This window comes from Rhipicephalus sanguineus, chromosome 4 (genome assembly GCF_013339695.2).
Source record: "Rhipicephalus sanguineus isolate Rsan-2018 chromosome 4, BIME_Rsan_1.4, whole genome shotgun sequence".
NCBI classification, from domain to species: domain Eukaryota; kingdom Metazoa; phylum Arthropoda; class Arachnida; order Ixodida; family Ixodidae; genus Rhipicephalus; species Rhipicephalus sanguineus.
This window is the reverse complement of record NC_051179.1, coordinates 53,756,037-53,773,579: the sequence shown is the minus strand read 5'-3', so window position 1 is coordinate 53,773,579 and position 17,543 is coordinate 53,756,037. Positions and strand designations below refer to the sequence as shown.

Sequence of the window (17,543 nt, the reverse complement as noted above, 5' to 3'; positions counted from 1 at the left end):
CCGGCAGACAGTTCATCCGCTGCGACCAAGGTATTCGTCAAAGACGACATCACACTTCCTGCAAATTCGTCAACGGCTGTGCCCGTCTATTGCACCGGTCTCCGCGCCGCCGTTGCACTTCTTTCTCCATGTGACCGCGTTTTCACTAGAAAAGGCTTGCTGGTGCCATTTGCGACCGTGGAAATCACTCAGGGCGAAACGGATATTTTTGTGACCAACCCATCCCCGTTCATGGTTACGTTGGTGCGAGGGGAATGTCTCGGCAGAGCGGAACCCCTCGAAGACGCACAAGTTATGGACGCACCGGGTGACACGCACTGCGCCAGCTCCCGTACGCTCAGTGCTGTTTCCACATCTGATTCGTCATCCGCTGATGTATTTCGTTCCTCGATTGCTGACAACCTTACGTCGGTCGAGCGCTCCCAGCTTCTATGCCTGTTGGAAGATTTTCGTTCTTCGTTCGATGTCGCGCAAACTTCTCTCGGCCGCACGTCTGCTGTCACCCATTGCATCGACACTGGCGCCCAACCACCACTGCGGCAACGTCCATATCGCGTATCTCCAGCAGAGCGTCGTGTAATTAACGAGCAAGTTGACGACATGCTTCGCTGCGACGTTATTCGACCCTCAAACAGTCCGTGGGCGTCTCCTGTCGTTCTTGTTGCGAAGAAGGACGGCTCTGTGCGGTTCTGTGTGGACTACCGACGACTCAATAAGATCACCCATAAGGACGTTTATCCCCTACCTCGAATAGACGACGCCATTGACAGCCTGCAAGGAGCAGAATTCTTTTCATCGCTCGATTTGCGCTCAGGGTACTGGCAAGTCCCCATGGCTGATGACGCTCGACCGAAGACAGCGTTTGTCACACCCGACGGCTTGTACGAATTCAACGTCATGCCGTTTGGGCTGTGTAATGCACCCGCGACCTTTGAGCGCATGATGGATACTGTTCTGCGCAACTTGAAATGGCACACGTGTCTGTGCTACCTCGACGACGTCGTCGTTTTCGCCCCGGACTTCTCCACGCATCTTCAATGCCTGCGACTTGTTTTGACGCGTTTGAGCGACGCCGGGCTACAACTCAACCTAAAGAAGTGCCGATTTGCAGCACGGCAGCTGACAATACTAGGCTACGTCGTGTCCAAGGACGGAATTCTCCCCGACCCGGCCAAGCTTCGGGCCGTGACAGAGTACCCCAAACCTACGTCCGTCAAAGAACTGCGTAGTTTTGTAGGACTATGCTCCTACTTTCGTCGCTTCATACGAAACTTCGCGACTATCATATCGCCGCTGACAAAGCTCCTTGGCAGCAACGGGCCTCTCAATACGTGGTCGTCAGAGTGCGACGCCGCTTTCGCGAAGCTCCGTCGTTTGTTGACGTCTCCTCCGATACTATGCCACTACGACCCTACGGACCCCACAGAGGTACACACGGACGCCAGCGGTGTTGGCCTCGGCGCTGTCCTTGCTCAGCGCAAACCTGGGTTCCCGGAATATGTCGTGGCATATGCAAGTCGCACGCTTACTAAAGCCGAAACCAATTACACCGTCACGGAGAAAGAATGCCTGGCAATCATCTGGGCCCTTACGAAGTTCCGACCTTATTTGTATGGTCGCCCATTTGATGTCGTCACCGACCATCATGCGCTGTGCTGGTTGTCGTCATTGAAAGATCCCTCAGGCCGTCTCGCCCGTTGGGCACTCCGCCTGCAAGACTACGACATCCGCGTACTGTACCGCAACGGACGCCAGCATGCTGACGCCGACGCCCTGTCGCGCTCTCCCTTGCCTGACGACAATGCCCACAGCTCAGTGTCTCCCCTTGCCGTTTCTTCCATCGACATTCAGACAATCGCTACCGAACAGCGCAAGGATCGCTGGATTGCCTCACTGATAGACTTGCTGACTGATCCATCGGCAACACCATCCACTCGCGCGTTGCGTCGTCAAGCGCACCATTTCGCCGTTCGCGACGACCTCCTCCACCGACGCAATTACGGCGACGGCCGCCAGTGGCTACTAGTGATACCCCAAAGTCTGCGTTCTGACATATAGAATCGTTCCACGCTGATCCGCAGTGTGCGCATTCTGGGGTATCGAAAACTTACCACCGCATCCGCCAACGGTACTTTTGGCGAGGGATGTACCGCTACGTGCAGAAGTTCGTTCGCTCCTGCATCGATTGTCAGCGCCGCAAAACTTCAACGCACCTGTCGCCGGCAGGTCTGCAACCTCTACCTTGCCCTGACCGGCCATTTGGGCGTGTTGGCATCGATTTGTATGGACCACTTCCTCTGACGTCGGCTGGTAACCGCTGGGCCATCGTCGCTGTAGACCACCTCACGCGATACGCCGAAACTGCCGCCCTCCCAGCGGCTACAGCGCGCGATGTAGCCTCCTTCCTGCTCCACCGATTCATGCTACGTCACGGTCCACCCCAGGAGCTGCTCAGCGATCGAGGCCGTGTCTTCTTGTCGGAAGTCGTTGAAGCCATTCTAAAAGAGTGCAACGTTGTTCACCGCAAAACTACTGCTTACCACCCGCAGACGAATGGCCTAACCGAACGATTTAACCGAACGCTCGGCGACATGCTCTCCATGTACGTAGCCGCCGATCACACCAACTGGGATGCCATTCTGCCGTTCGTTACCTACGCCTACAATACCGCCGCTCAGAGCACCACTGGTTTTTCTCCCTTTTTCTTATTGTATGGCAGGCACCCCTCGCACACAATCGACACAATCCTTCCATACAAGCCGGATCGGTCTGAGTGTGCGCCGATTTCTGCTACCGCCCGACTTGCTGAAGAATGTCGCGACCTTGCCAAGACCTTCACTACGCAGGACCAAGAGCGGCAGAGGAGCATTAGCGGTGACAGAATCACTTCTGAGCCGACGTTCCTCCCTGGAGCGCTCGTATGGCTCTCGATCCCTACCACTGCACCTGGCCTCTCTTCAAAACTACTGCCCAAATACGAAGGCCCCTACCGTGTTGTTGAACGCACATCCCCTGTAAACTACCTGATCGAACCAATCGATCCATCCTCGGACATGCGCCGTCGGGGGCGCGACATTGTAAACGTGGAGCGCCTCAAGGTGTACCATGATCCGCTCATTGTGACAAGTTGTTAGGTCGCCAGGCGGCTCCCTTTTCGCACCCGGAGTAATTGTAGCGAAGCTTATTAGAACTCTGAAGTGGGTCGTCCTCTCCGGCCCCTTCTAGTGGGTTGCCCTCTTCAGACAGAGTGCAGCTCGCGCAGAGTCGGCCCCCGCCTTGACTGTCGCTGTCGAGTATCGTCGCCGCTAATAAACCTCTTTATACATGTTTTAGTTACAGCCTCCGAGATTCGCAACACCCTTTGCATATCTTGGAAGTCGCGGCCAAGTGTGCCAATTAACCGGGTGGTACAGCAGCCAGTAAGAGGGACGACAACTCGCGAAACGCGTCGTCTCTGCGCTCGTCGCAGGAGCGCGCACACGACATGCTCCTGACGTTCGCTGCTCTGCCGCCTTTGCCTTGATATCTGCCTTGTTCTTCAACAAGGTGCTAAGCGTGCTCCGTGATATCCCGATGTCGTCCGCCACCGCCGAACTTTTTTCACCCGCCTGAACACGCTGTATGGCTTTCAACTTCGTCGCAAAGTCAAGGTTCTTGCACTTCTTGACGCTGGCCATTGCTACACGAGAAGTCGAAAATTCAAGCAGTCCGCAGCGCCTCTGCACAGCACGCACGCAAAAGAGGAATGCGGTGGTATGCGACAACTCACGGAAGTGGACTCCGCCAATAAAGCGCTCGCGATCAGTCGCGATGGCGGCGATCTGTGAGGGCACCTGTGAGGGCAGCAGTGATGTATGAAAGGCGCGAGCTGTGGTTGGCTGAGCAAATACGAAAGGCGCGTGCTGGGGTTGGCTGATCAAAATTCACAAAACGGCAACAAAAAAAAAAAGGAGGAAGCCGCCGGCTCCTTCCTTCCTGCTCTAAAAAAAGAAAAAGCGAAAGGAGGAGGCCGCCGGCTACTTCGTTCCTGCTCTCTGAGCCGACGGTAACGTGGAGAAAGCATGAGAAAGAGAGAGAGAAAAAAAAAAGAAAAAAAAAACCATTCCGCAAGTTGGAGAATGCGCCCAACAGGAAGTCTGAGCCCTCTCGCCCTCGCATTTTTCGAGCGTATTGGGTGTTGGCAGAGCGCGGTGCCGCGAAGGTCGCGGGGCACAAGCAAGTGCCAAAGCGCGCCTTCCAGCTCGCGCGGTGTTCGATATATCCGATGGCGGGTAAAAATACCGTTCGATATAAACGTGCAAATTTCTGCACTTATACAGAGGATTTTCAGGGGGATAATTTACGAGTTCGATATATCCGTGTTCGACTGTGTTATGGTTTTACGAATATTTCATCAGCATTCACGGAATTGTTCGTGAAAAAGGTTCCCTCATTGGTCTGCGAACCTTCTGTTGGAGTTCTGATGGAAAGAGGATTCAAGAGTGGCTTTTCCTTTGAGCAAGTTTATGCCGAGTAGTTTTTGAAGCATGCGCTATGGCCAATATAAGAGCTGTCAAAAAAGTTGCTAGTCTTAATACAATGTTTTTTACAATGCTGACGGATTTTTCGGGCTCCAAAAATTCGGACTTGATGGATATTTTGGACTTCATAAATGCACCTTTGAGGTTCCCGTAGCACAAATACACTTTGGTGACTAACTTTTTGGATGAAATTATGGCGAAAAGTTCAATTTTTCGGACTAAATTGCTCATTTCGAGCCGTACTGCTCGATTGTGAAAGCTGCCCTGTGGAATTTTTCGCTGGCTTGGTCAAGTTTAGCTTCCAGTGGCCAGTTGTGGAGCCTCCAAGGTTGGGAGTGCTTGAATATTCCCGATTCGGAATCCATGCCCGCTCTTCCTGACTGACAAAATGCTCTGGGACCTTTTCTTTTTCAGTGAGCCTTACCAGCATCATTACTACGTAGATTTCTTTTTTTTATGAGTTTGCTGTTCCGGTTGTCATTCCGCACGTGGTTGTGTTGGTGGTGGGTCAGGTGCATTTTTGAGATGTTGTGCGCGTTGCATGTTCTCTGCCGTTGCAGTTGCTCAGCGCTTACGATGCTTGGCTGCTGACCTGAAACGTGTGGGTTCGATCGCGGCGGCAACAGTCGCATTTCAACGGGATCAAAATGCTGGAGACTCGTGTACTGTGCGGTGCCAGTACGGGCTGAGCAACGCCAGCCCTCCACTACCGTGTCATTAAATCCCGCCAATGAACCAAGATGTTGCGTGCGTCTTTTTTTGTGTCCGGGTTCAAATTTTTGTGGGCTTGGTGCCATGTTGCGACCTCCTGTGCCACCCGCAGCGGTCGGTGGTAGCGATCGCCAACGCGCTGACGACGTCACTGTACCCCAAATACAACCAAATATGCTCGTCTGCAGACATAGCATGAAGCAGGGCATTATAATTTTTTCAAGCAGCTCTAATCTGAGTAAAATTAATTTTCACGTCTTAACGGCTTTTTCGGACTATTTTACGATCCCCGTCAGGTGTTTTTCCGCGCTGTTGAAATTTTCTTGACGAACTACCAACTCTCCCAAACGCTCACGTTAATAGGTCCGAAAATTGAGTCGGCGACTGTATGCACTTGCCATTCAAAGTTGGGTCGCATGTTCTCGGTACACTGGAGGCTTGCATGTGTTGTAGGACAAACCGGTAGGATGGTTGGTCTAGGCGTAGACCACCATCCAGTTCACTGTGGTTGTGGAGTCGTTCAAGGAATGCGCACTACAGAGGACAGTATGTTGTAGTCTGAGAGAGGACACTAGGTGGGAATAGATTCCCATTCTGTTAAGATTTTCTGTTTACCCTGAATAAATTTTACATACTCTTATATTTATACTTTCATGCTTTTGCAGCTCAATAAACGGTACGTCTTGAGTTTCCTGCACGTCCACGGCAAGCTCTTCACCAAGGTTGGGTAAGTGCAAACTGCTCATGTCGTAAATGCATGCAAGTTGCTTGATGAAAAAGACATTTTTTCTTAAGGGGAGACCGTGCTTCAGATACATATTTCTTTATTTTTTAGCAGATCTTTATGAAACTTTTGCGGCTTATGTATTTTTATGTCTTGATTTCAAATATGCAGTTATTTTTCTAGTACAATTTGCTGTTTTTGAAATATCAAATATTTCACATGTATTGTTAGGAGCCAGATTTATTTATAAATAATGAGAGTTATAAAGCAAATCAGCATATCACAATAACCTGGAATGAATGCTGTATGCAGTAGAACAAGAATGGATGTTGTAAACCCATTTGAACAAAAGTTATAGTACGTTGAATCTTCCCAGCTTGATCCCAGTTGGACCTAGCTTGACATCGCTAACTTACAAATGTTCAATGTACCATAACATTTGTTCAAATGTGTTTAGAACATTCATTCTTGTTTTACTGCATACAGTATTCATTCCAGGTTATTGTGATCCACTGATTTGCTTTATAACTCTTACAGTTTGGAAATAAATCTTGCTCCTAACAATCCAAGAAATATTTAATATTTAAAAAACTACATATTGTATTAGAACAATAACTGCATGTTTGAAGTTGGCACATAAAAATACATAAGCTGTGAAAGTTTCACAACGATGTGCTCAAAAACAAAGAACATGTTTCTGAAACAGGGTCTCCCCTTAATTATCGGGGTGCACTTATCTTCTCTGGGTACTAGCTGATTCAGTGGTGGCACCATTCATCGTTCAAATGAAGATGTGCTTACTGTGCATCCTTGGCACTTTTGCACATGGTTTAGAGCCAAGTCCGCATTTTACATGTCATATAGTACAAGTAAACTATGCTTTTGCATGGTATTTTGCAAGCAAGGAAAGAGAAAATGAAAAAAAAAGTAACTGGAGAGAATTGCCCACGCCACCATTGCTAGGGCAGGCTGCGTTGCAGGAAAGGTAGCTTTAAAGAGAGACTAAAGAGAAAAACGAATTTTCTCATATTAGTAAATTAATCTTTTACAATTCCGACATGACCACACTTGCTGTCAGAAGACGCTTGGTAAGCGGGTAAACGCGCAAAAAGAAAATGCATTTGGTGATGCCACCTTGAAATTCCCACACCAAACGTCGTGCCGTCATAGATTTTGATGGCATCTACTAGGTTCTACGATACCCACAGTTCTGGCTGTGTGTGCTCTGGCTGTGCGTGTGCTTCTGGAGCATGCTGCTCTTGGCCAGCGCTCGACGATTTTGGTACCCAAGTTCGTATCTCCCGTTGCAACAGGTAAAAGTGTTAGGAAATTTTGGCCTGTTGGACACAATGGAATTTGGATGAAGAATTTTACGAATTCGTACCAGACTGAAATTTATATCAGCCGGGTTCGTATCACCGAGATTCTAGTGTAATGTGACTGCGATGCCGCCTTTTCGCTGGGTAACATTATTTTGCAATTTTTTGGTATTTTTCTACGTGCAGTATGGAAACGTTCTCCGAGACTGCTCGTCGGATGCTGATGGAATTTCGGTGCCTACTCCAAAGGACACCGGCTGCTGTCACCAATAGCCGGCATCTGCAGCTCCTCGCAATCAACATGTTTACCGTAGCGAACACATGTTTAAAAGGTGCGGTGTGTTGTTGAATATTTTATTGTTGTGCATGCACTCTCACTTATTGAAAAAGTTGTCTTTTAATTGACCAAGATGTGTTTGTTTGACTAATATAAAGCTGCTATTATTTGGATTCAGAGCACCTGCTGAACACTGCTAGTGTCACATTCATATGGTATGAACCAGTACTGCCTCGAAGCCTCGTGTGTTGCATTTTAAACTGCACTCATTGCTTAGCTTATTTGCAGAACTTTCTTTGGCAGCCCTATTGTAATGGGTGTTTTGTCTCTGACGACTGTATGCTATGTCAAATTTAAACGTTTATTTTCACCACGGGATAAAAGTGATCTGATAAGGCCTCTGTTCCGGCACTACAAGTGCTGACATATGGTCGACGGCATATTGTCATTCTATTATTACATATGAATTCCCGAGCCCTTCCCCCTCTTATCCCCCAAGAAAGACGAAAGTTTTTGCAACACTATTTGCTGTACGAAGCGATGGTGTGGAGTACCTGCGTGTTTTGTTTGTTGCTGGCTTTTACGCTTTCAAACATACTTCTAAATGCTTCAAAAATAATCCTTGCACATCTCTTCTGCTGGTCTCATTGCCATATTGTATTTGGTCTGGTATTTCTTGGCAAGTTTTGGAAATTTACTACTCGGCCGTGTGCTAAGAGAGTTTCTCATGTCTGGGCCAGCAACCTTTATGCTTCTTGCGACTCTCTTTTTTTTCTCCCTATTGGCCAAGTAGCCGATCCCACCTACCCTCTGAGCTGTAAGCTTGCAGTGTTTGCACATAGATTGCTTTTTTTATGTATCGTTACTTGTAACCACCTCTTTGCTTAGCCCTCATATCCAATCCGTCCATGTCCATTGTGCCTAACACATTTTCCAATGCACATGTTTCAGATCGCAACATGGAGCCAGACTGCCGGTCACTGCTCCAGGAGCAGAGCCTGCAGGTGGCACTCGCCCATGTGGCCATTGTTATGGAACGGGCCACGCAGCTGCTGCAGCAGAGCTCGTCCTCCCCATCGTCCTCAACTTCGTCCTCGCCTGGCGGACCCTCCTTCTCGTCGCGCGTCTCCCTTTCAGACGAGCTGGCTGAGCTGCTGCCCACCCTGAAGCTGTGGACTGACTGGATGTCCTGCCAGAAACGGCTCTGGATTCCCCCACCTACACCCTGTGACTACAACACCAGGTACGTGCTTCTTTACTGGTGAATCAGCTCTGCAGAAGACAGCAAGGAGAAGGAATTCTCATCCCCTTGTCCACAGTGACGAAGCTATAAAGGAAGTAAGGTAGACAAATGGGCAAGTTGAAATCGATGCATACTTGGAAAATCAGCTCGAGCACGAAGGAGTCACAAGACGAAGTGATGAGCTTTGCAGATCTGCACTATTCAGTTTAAACCAGTTACTCTAACATGAACATTGTTGTGAACCCGTCTGTTTGCTTGCGGAAAAAGTGACAGTAGCACTAGTTCCGAGATATTTTAGTAAGATCTGTCACGAGATAAACTTGTTATTCCATACATTTGTGTACCACAGTATGTAAGGAAGGTTTTCAAGCAGATGGTACTGAGTTGACGTACCTTGAGCACTGGCAATTTTCTCAACTGCATGCTCAAATTTTAGCAAGTGCCTACCGGTTTCTCTGTTTCCAGTAAGTTTGACGATTTTGTCTCGTCTCCTTTGCATTTATCGACGGGAGAAGCCTCTTGTAACTATTGGTGTGTTTGTGCTGGCAGCTAAATGCAATGGCTTTTTTTTTTTCCTTTCTTTTCTTTTCGTGATATTAGTGTGAAAGGCAATGTCTGGACAACGCTGGCAGACCTTTTGACAGTCCTGTGGAGGTTGAACCTGGGTGACATCAAGTTCTTCAAGGAGCCCGCAGAAGGTGAGCAGCTCTCTGGCTTATCATATATAGCTGTGTGTAGGTCAACTCTTGCAGGAAGTGAAAAGGTTTATTCAGTTAGCCGTGCACACTGACATTACGCTTACTGGCAGAAACGAGAACGAAAGAAGGCATTTCGGCTAACCCTAACATGTTTGCATCTCGGTTATCCTCGACTGTACAAAACTGCAATTTGGCCTAGTTGGAACCAATTCATTCTTCACTTACTTGCGCAAACACACAGGGACAAGAAGAGACTTACGAGGACAAGTGCGCTTGTCCTCGTAAGTCTCTTCTTGTCCCTGTGTGTTTGCGCGAATAAGTGAAGAATGACTTGACTGTACAACTGTAAACATTTGAGACTTGTTTTCACTAACCTACACAGCAGTAACTGTCTAAAGGTTTTATGCCAACCAGAGCTAAGCAATAAAAAAATTTTCCTATTTGCAGAATAAAGTGCACGTCTAGAAATTCCAGGGTGACAATTTGAGAAATGGCCTTGTGTAGGTTGGGATCAAAACCGCGAGAAACTAATGCACAGGTCGTCACATTGCAAAACGCAATTTGGTTTTCGCTGCCGTCGCTGGTCTGGAAGTCAGCCTTGAGCCTTTTGCCTCTTCTCTGCTTTGCAGATCGTGAGCTGGTGACATTACCTGAAGATGCCACCCTGGCCAGCTTTGTGCCCCTACTGGGAGCTCCCCAGGAAGCTTTCTACGTACAAGTGCCATGTGACCGGGTGAGTTACATTGTTGTCACTCAAAGTAATCCCGACTCCATGTAGGAGCACATTGTCAGACTTTTTATTGTGGAAAACATTGCCGCTACAGCAAGAACTGCAGTAGTGAGATCCCGGGGCGACAAAGTTCGCACTGCTGCAAAGTATTTGCATACCCGGCAAATGGCCTCGGTATTTGATGCATTTTGTATCTCTTGACAACGGAACATGGGTAAACTTTTGACCTGTCATCCTTAGAGATGAGTTAGGAGCAGCAGCTTTGAAATGATAAGAGGGCAAGTCAGAATGGGGTGATTCTGCAGTGGAAAGGTATTAAAACAAGACCCCCCTGATCCTTTTTATATATTTTTTTGTGCTTTGATATGTGTGGTTATAATAAAAGGATGATAAATAGCGCAAAAGCATGAGAAGGAACTAGGGCAGAAATAGTGCCAGTTTCCAACTGTCCTTATCACCTAAAAATCTTCTAAAGAGGTGATTTGTGCTGTCACGTGACGTTGCTCAAAATGCATATTCATCATTGTTTTCTTGAATAAAAGTTTTTGGAAGGTGGTGCTCTTTCTGTCGTTGTTCCCTCACACTCTTTACTATTCGCTTTCCTTTACTATGATGTACCAACAGGCCATCGAAATACATTGTTTTCAAAATGAAAGATTTAGGATCCCAAATTGTATCGGCTGCCTTGCTGTCTTCCATGCCGTATTTTCTAAGTTTTGTGTCCTACTGGCGCAGGAGCGAGCTCGCAACTGCCTCCGAATCAACCGGATCCAGTTCTTCGGGGACTACCTGTGTGGCATCTCGCCGCCCTACCTGGAGTTCAATGTGGAACGCAAGCGCTTTGTCTCTCTCATCGCTGTCTCCGACACGGAGTCTGACTCGGAGAAGGAACTGACCTACGATTCTGTAAGTGCTCCAAGCACTGATGTAAAGCGTTTCCTGCGTGCATCCTTCTTTGGTGGCCCAAAACCATTTTCATGTTGGTAGACTATATTTTTTGCAAAATATGTGCTTCCAACCTGCTGATTACCCGCAACATGTGTTTTGTGGCTATCAACCCCTCTGTCAAAGGGCAGGAATTCACAAAGAATTCAACTTGCTGAAAAACTGAACTGTTGTAAGCCGTTGAAGAGCGAAGAACAGCATTTTGTGTCCTAGTATAACGGGAACAAAATTGTTGATGTTGTAGAGAACAGTGGCGAGCACTTCATCAAATATCATCCAGTAACGCCTCACCCGGTATTGAAAGCTCATTATTTTAGCACAAAGGTTTGAATCACCTTAAAATGCGCTTATTTTACTTGCAGCCTGGTCAATTGCCTTGTTTGATAAACTGTGTTTTGAAGGATACTGAACTTGTTCCATGTTAGCTCTGTTGTAAGTAAGAAATAAAATAGAGAAAACATCATTATTTATGACTTTGTGCAAGCACTAATTAACTCTAGCTGCTCTTAATTACTCTGGTCTGCTCAAGGTATGTTTACTATTTATGGTGTGTTTTATCCTCTGTCATTTTCCTTGGCGGTTCTTTCTTTCTGGCGGCTGTCACACGACAATGAATTTATCGTTACGTGGTGCCTGGTATGTTAAACATTTGAAAGAGTGGTACCACAAGGGGCAAAGTTTTATGAATGGTGAGGTTTTTAGGATAATTGAGTTGAAGCCCTGTCAAGCTGGTCTACAGAGATTTGTAACTCCCGCTGCTCATGCTGCATATCAAACGTGTATATGAATCGTGAAATAAACTTTTAACAGCACATGATGTGTCACTGTGGGGCGTAGCTTGGATTGCGTGTGATTGAACACCTCTGGCGCAACAGTCAAGCCTCAATGTAACGAAGTCTGCGATGTTATGAACTACATTTTCATTTCCTAATCTTGGCTCCATTAAAGCCAAGTTTTTTTTGTGTTTCTTTTTCTCACGATTTGGCAAACTATCTTTGTTTGTGTTGCATTTTCAATTGAATGAAATCCTTGCTCATTGCATATGTGCATCTGGTCCCTCTATGAGGAACATAAGATGGGTAAACATTGGTTAAGAGAGAATTTCTCTCTTGCTAGCGACCTCTCATGTGGAAGAGTTTTCTGGTGGGCAGCGGAAACACCATCGTGTTAGCTGAATGGAACTCACCTCTGTGTTGTCGCTCTTTGTTGTGTAATAAAGTTTATTGCGATCCTCATCGCGCAGTACGATTGACGCCGGACTGTGACGCAAAAGATCTGAGCTTTTAGTTCGGGGTCCGGCCAATCAATGGTGATGACTTATGTACAATGCCTGCATGTATAAGCAGGAGAAATGGCAGCAAAATGCACCGTCAAGTGAACAGAATGAAACGCGCTGCTGTGCTGTCCCTTTTTCTCACATAAATGTTAATTGTGCACCTGAACTTGTGGTGTGGCTGATGCCATGTTGTGCTGTATAGGTCTGCTGAATTTAGGTTACAAGAGTTGGCGGACCAATGGTTGTGAAATTGGCACAATGCCTATTCAGATTAGCGTTGAAAGTGCACAGAGACCTGATGGCGACCACCGACAAACGCGCGATTTGGTTATCGAAGGCCAACATTCTTGTTGAGGTTATTTTTGTTACTACAAAATGCCTGGCAGTGTGTGCATTGTAGCACGATTATAAAGCATACTGCACTGCCATTTGCTGCTGTCTGCTTGTGTGGGACCGCTCGAAGTACGTGTTGCCTGCAGATATTAAAGCAGCATTGCAGTCTCTGCATTAGCCAAACAAAATGCGTGCTACAGCCACGCGAGATCAGGAAAGATACAGGCACCTGGAAACCTCACTGTGCAGACGCTCCCGACAAATGTGCGCTTCTAGACGTGATGCAAGCGCAGTAGGCAACACACTGCACACGAATAGCTCGGACAGATCAGCTCCACGTGGTAGCTGTTGTGGCGTATCAGTGAAGAGGCACAATTTATCTCTGAAAAGCAGATTGCTGTACAGATCCATCAACGCGCTATTGGGGAAAGCCGAATGAGTCGTCCACTCAGTCACCATGTTCCCTATTGTATTGCTCCCGTGTTCTATCGCATGATTGTTTGAGAGAGTCGGAATTTTCTTTGCGTTCCATCTCGGCTCACACGGCGAGAATTCAATCTATTTCGCTGTCCTCTTATGCAGCTACCATGCTACGGTATGCTTACTAGAGGTGTAGTGCCATTCTAGAAATCTGTGTGGTTATCACTTAGTGCTGAAACATAGGTACCTTCTAGCGATATTCGCAACGTGACAAAGTATATTGCTGCAAGTATGACTTCAGTATATTTGAGGTTTGACTGTATCGCTACTTTTCTGATGTGTAAAATGCAGTGCTGTAGTCATTTTTCATACCATTACTCACAATACCACGGAAGCAAATCCAACGTTTCATTTTTTTAGCAATAATCGTAGTGCCACACTTTGGCGTCACGTCCATTGCACAAAGTGCATCAAATTGGCTCACTGTGATGCAGCCACCAAACGAGCTTTATACTCGGAGCGTGGGAGTAGTTGTTCCGTGCTCCTGACCATCGCAGTTGTGTAGGAGCTGTACAGAATATCGATTCGCACACCCTGTACAGGGATTCGCAAATGCAGAAACAGAAGCCCAATGTCCCATGCTTGTTGTGTAGGGATTTGGGGGAGTGGAAAACACTGGCTCGACAAGCGCGTGCCTGGCGCCGTTGCAGTCTGAAGACGAGCTGGAACTGGGTGACTCACTGGATGACCAGGAGGCACCGCTCAAGTCCGGAGAGGAGGAGAGCGAGATCCAGAGGTTGTGGACCAAGAAGGAGCAGCTGCGGAAGGCGAAGGAGCAGCACGAACGCCAGCATGCCTGCGTCCAAGTGAGTCGGAGTCTCTCTGATGGTTGCACTTTGACGACGCCGAATTAACTTATGCAGGACCTCAGTACAGTCGAACTCGCATATATTGGACCCACCTATAACGACCTATTGTATGCATAGAACAGTTTTAAAGCCCCTTGAAGATATCTTCAATAAATAAAATATTTTATATGTCGAATCACCTATATATAGAACTCTTTTGTTATCCCCATAAGGTTCGATATATGCAGATTTTACTGTATAACGAAGTAGCACATGGTGGGAAGAAAGATTCACTGACGATTATGATACTTCTTCATGTGAAATTTGAGTGCCGCTTTATAAGCATTTACATTTTGCAATGTATTGTTGGGCACAGCAGATAGTCAGTCTCATGCGGCGTGTTGTAAATGAAGTGAATGGCAGTGTAACAGGGAGAGAAACATCGCAAAATTCTGACAGGACACAAGACAAAGAAGGCACGACAACAGTGCTGACCATGAGTTTTGGCAGGATTTTGTCTTGGGGCCTGCAAACCCGTGTGGCATCGCATCTGGGGGAGGGGGAGTGCACTGGTGTAGCTTGGTTAGGGGCACGTGCTGGTGTGACTTGAGGTCGGCAAGTGCCCCTTTGCACACCCCTGCCGATGCCGATGGCGATGACTTACAACTGATCTTATTTTTCTACATGTGGGCACGTATACACTATGACAGTCGAACAATAGACAGAAAAAATTGGAAACACCTAACATGATTGGTGTCCCATCTCTCGTCAACATGTATTACTGCTGAGCGCCTGAAGCACATGCTGTATATATCACCTACAGTTCAAAAAACCGAAGTGAATCACAAGCACAGTGACCGCTTTGCTAACCTATACATTGCGGGGGTGAGTGCATAGACGCAATTCACTGCAGCCACTGCTGGCAGGCGTCTGACATGACGCGTGCCACTCTGGCGCCATCTGTAGTCTTGTGCGGCATTCTGCTTTCCCCTTTCGTCAAACCCTCCGTGTTTGCTTTCTTCTTTTGCTGTGTTAGTAGCCGGCGAAAGGAAAGGCAACCATGCAGCGCGGAGAAGCCGGCACTAAGGCACATATAAACACATTGGTGATGGCAGCGCCAGCGCATCAACGCTGTTTAGCGATTTATTCGATAACCAACATTCGAACGATTGCTTCTGAACATAAGTGGACTTGACTTTTGCTTTCTTTTCTTTTAGAGCGAAAATCGCGTGATAACACCCTTCTTTTATGCATTCAACTCGTTTAAACTGTTGACTAGCATGTTCTTCGACAGATGGCGCCACTAGCCTGTGCGCGACGAAACTGCCTAGAGCAGGCACCGTATCCGAGTTTATGATCAAGTGGTCCTCGGTTGTTCCCGATTAAAGGGGCCCTGCAACACTTTTCCAACTAACCATCGAATGGCCTCACTAAAGGAGCTCATTGCCTCGCGAATCGACCGCCGCAAAAATGTTTAGAATCCGTCAAGTACGAGCACAGTTAGAGAGATTTGTCGCACGCTGCAATTGCTTTCTCTCTTCTCTCGTCCCGACGAACGCGCTGGAAGCTAAGCAGGAAAGGATGTCACGGGGGAAAGAAGTCACGTCACGCACGCGTCATGACCTTGAGCACTTTTTCTTTATTTACTTATTTATTTTTATTTTATTTATTTTTATTTTTTGAGCGCGCGGCTAACCTTCAGTGAGATCGGAAGCGAGCGCGTGACCATGTGGCGGCCTCCCACGGCGGACGCACTAACTATGCAGCCAACAATGCTCAAATCAGCCAATGGCCGAGAATTTGGGTACATGGCGCGGTCATTTGAGTATATGACATTTGTAAAGAGAAGAGGAAGCGATTTCTAGCCGACTTTGAAATTTAATGGACCTTTTCCAGGTAGGTAGCGTGCGCATGCGCGCCGGCGTCTACGAGGCACACGCCATGGTTTTTGGTGGCTAAAACGCGACGACAGGTGCGGACCAAGCGACATATGGTGTCACTAACTTGCAAAATTTTCCCCCAAAGAAAGGCGCGAATGCTGTCCTCTGAGATTGTCTACCGGCGCTCGTTGGACAATTTGGAGGCCAAGGGCCACCAGTTTCGATTTCAGCGATCTCCACTGGAGGTGCTGTTCGAACTCGGAAAAGGCCCATTGTAAAATATAGGCCTCGTGCTGCGCCATAATGTTTGGCTCACGTGTTCTCAGGAGCCTCGACTGCCGATCGGCAGCTTTTTCTGCTGGGCACTTGCTGGGGGGCCAGCAAGTGCCCCCCCCCCGCCCCCGAAAAAAAATGTTGCAGTGGCTTAGCTCGGCTATGCCAGGATAACGTAGCGTTAGCAAAGGTTCAGCTAATTATTCTTAGCTTTCCTGATGTCTAGGATTAACTTGATTATCATGCTTACTGCTGCTCCGATGACACACACACGGCATACATATTATATGACACATGTATATTTTGCCAGGCAACTGCTTCGGTTTCCGGTGAATTAAGCTTCTTCGCTCTTCTGCGCCGTTGAGCAGCATTTGCGCTCTCCTTCTCCATGGCTATACCACACTGCCAAACGCCAGTCAGAGGCGCTATCAAGCTGCTCCCGCACAGTGTCAGACGGCGACTGCACAGCGAAGGCGAATAGCTGCGCGCGCGCCGGCGCCAATTCGTCTGCCAAGGCTACGACGTCACTCCTCTGGAAAGCACAGACCAGGGAACGCGTCACTTCTCTCGAATGCGCAGACTAGCAGCGGCAAGTCGTGCGCGGCGGTGGCGGAGAGCGCGCGAGATGCCGGCTCCGGTGAGCCAGCTGTGTGACATCAATGATCCTCGCGCATGCGCAGCACGGCTCATGAGGATCCACGCGAAATCGGCTCCGGCTAGGCAAGTGTAGCTAACGCTACAAAAATCCTGGCTACGGGCCTGGCGTGTAGAACACAGTAGGGGATGCCGGGGAAGCGCAGGTCGGCCATGTTCGCTCATGTCGCGACGAGCCTGCCTCCTGTGAACGTGACGTGCGGCCAAGGGCGTCCGCAGAACTTATTGCAGGGGGGGGGGGGCATCCGCAAGGAGTGGGGGGGCGCTCCAGCACTGAGAGCTTTTCTTTCACTGCCGTAACATAACCGGCAAGATTAGTAAATAATGTGTAACGTGCAAAATTGGCTGGCAATGTAGAAGGCCGGGACCTGAGTATGCTAATCAAGCTGTGTAGCTTATTGCTACTGCATAGAAAATTATTATCCGAAATTCCAGGGGAAGGGGGGGGGACAGCCGCCCCTCTTGCACCCTCGGGCTCCGGACGCTCATGCGTGTGACTTTCCCTCAAAAGCATGGTCGCGTCTGCGCGCAAGAGGGCAAACCATGTGCGCAACTGTGAATACAAATCTGCAAGCAGCCAATGACTAGAGCCCTCCTGAAGGCTTCTATAGTCGGATGCAACTTAAAGGGGCCCTGCAACACCTTTCTTGGTTATATTGGAATAGTCTCATTATTGACGTATGACTCTTCAC

At 48.0% G+C, this 17,543-nt stretch overlaps 1 protein-coding gene across 2 annotated transcripts in view; it reads left to right on the top strand.

The window, feature by feature from the left end:
* Nucleotides 1-17,543, top strand: part of LOC119390002 (telomerase-binding protein EST1A) — a 68,977-nt gene that overhangs the window by 18,318 nt on the left and 33,116 nt on the right. Inside the window, exons 9-15 of one of the 2 annotated variants that reach the window (XM_037657502.2) lie at nt 5,897-5,958; nt 7,461-7,606; nt 8,503-8,794; nt 9,395-9,492; nt 10,122-10,225; nt 10,958-11,128; nt 13,850-14,062. In XM_037657502.2, the coding sequence (XP_037513430.1) occupies nt 5,897-5,958; nt 7,461-7,606; nt 8,503-8,794; nt 9,395-9,492; nt 10,122-10,225; nt 10,958-11,128; nt 13,850-14,062 (1,086 nt within the window). The remainder of the gene's footprint in view (nt 1-5,896; nt 5,959-7,460; nt 7,607-8,502; nt 8,795-9,394; nt 9,493-10,121; nt 10,226-10,957; nt 11,129-13,849; nt 14,063-17,543) is intronic. The other variant, XM_037657503.2, reaches the window with a different exon arrangement.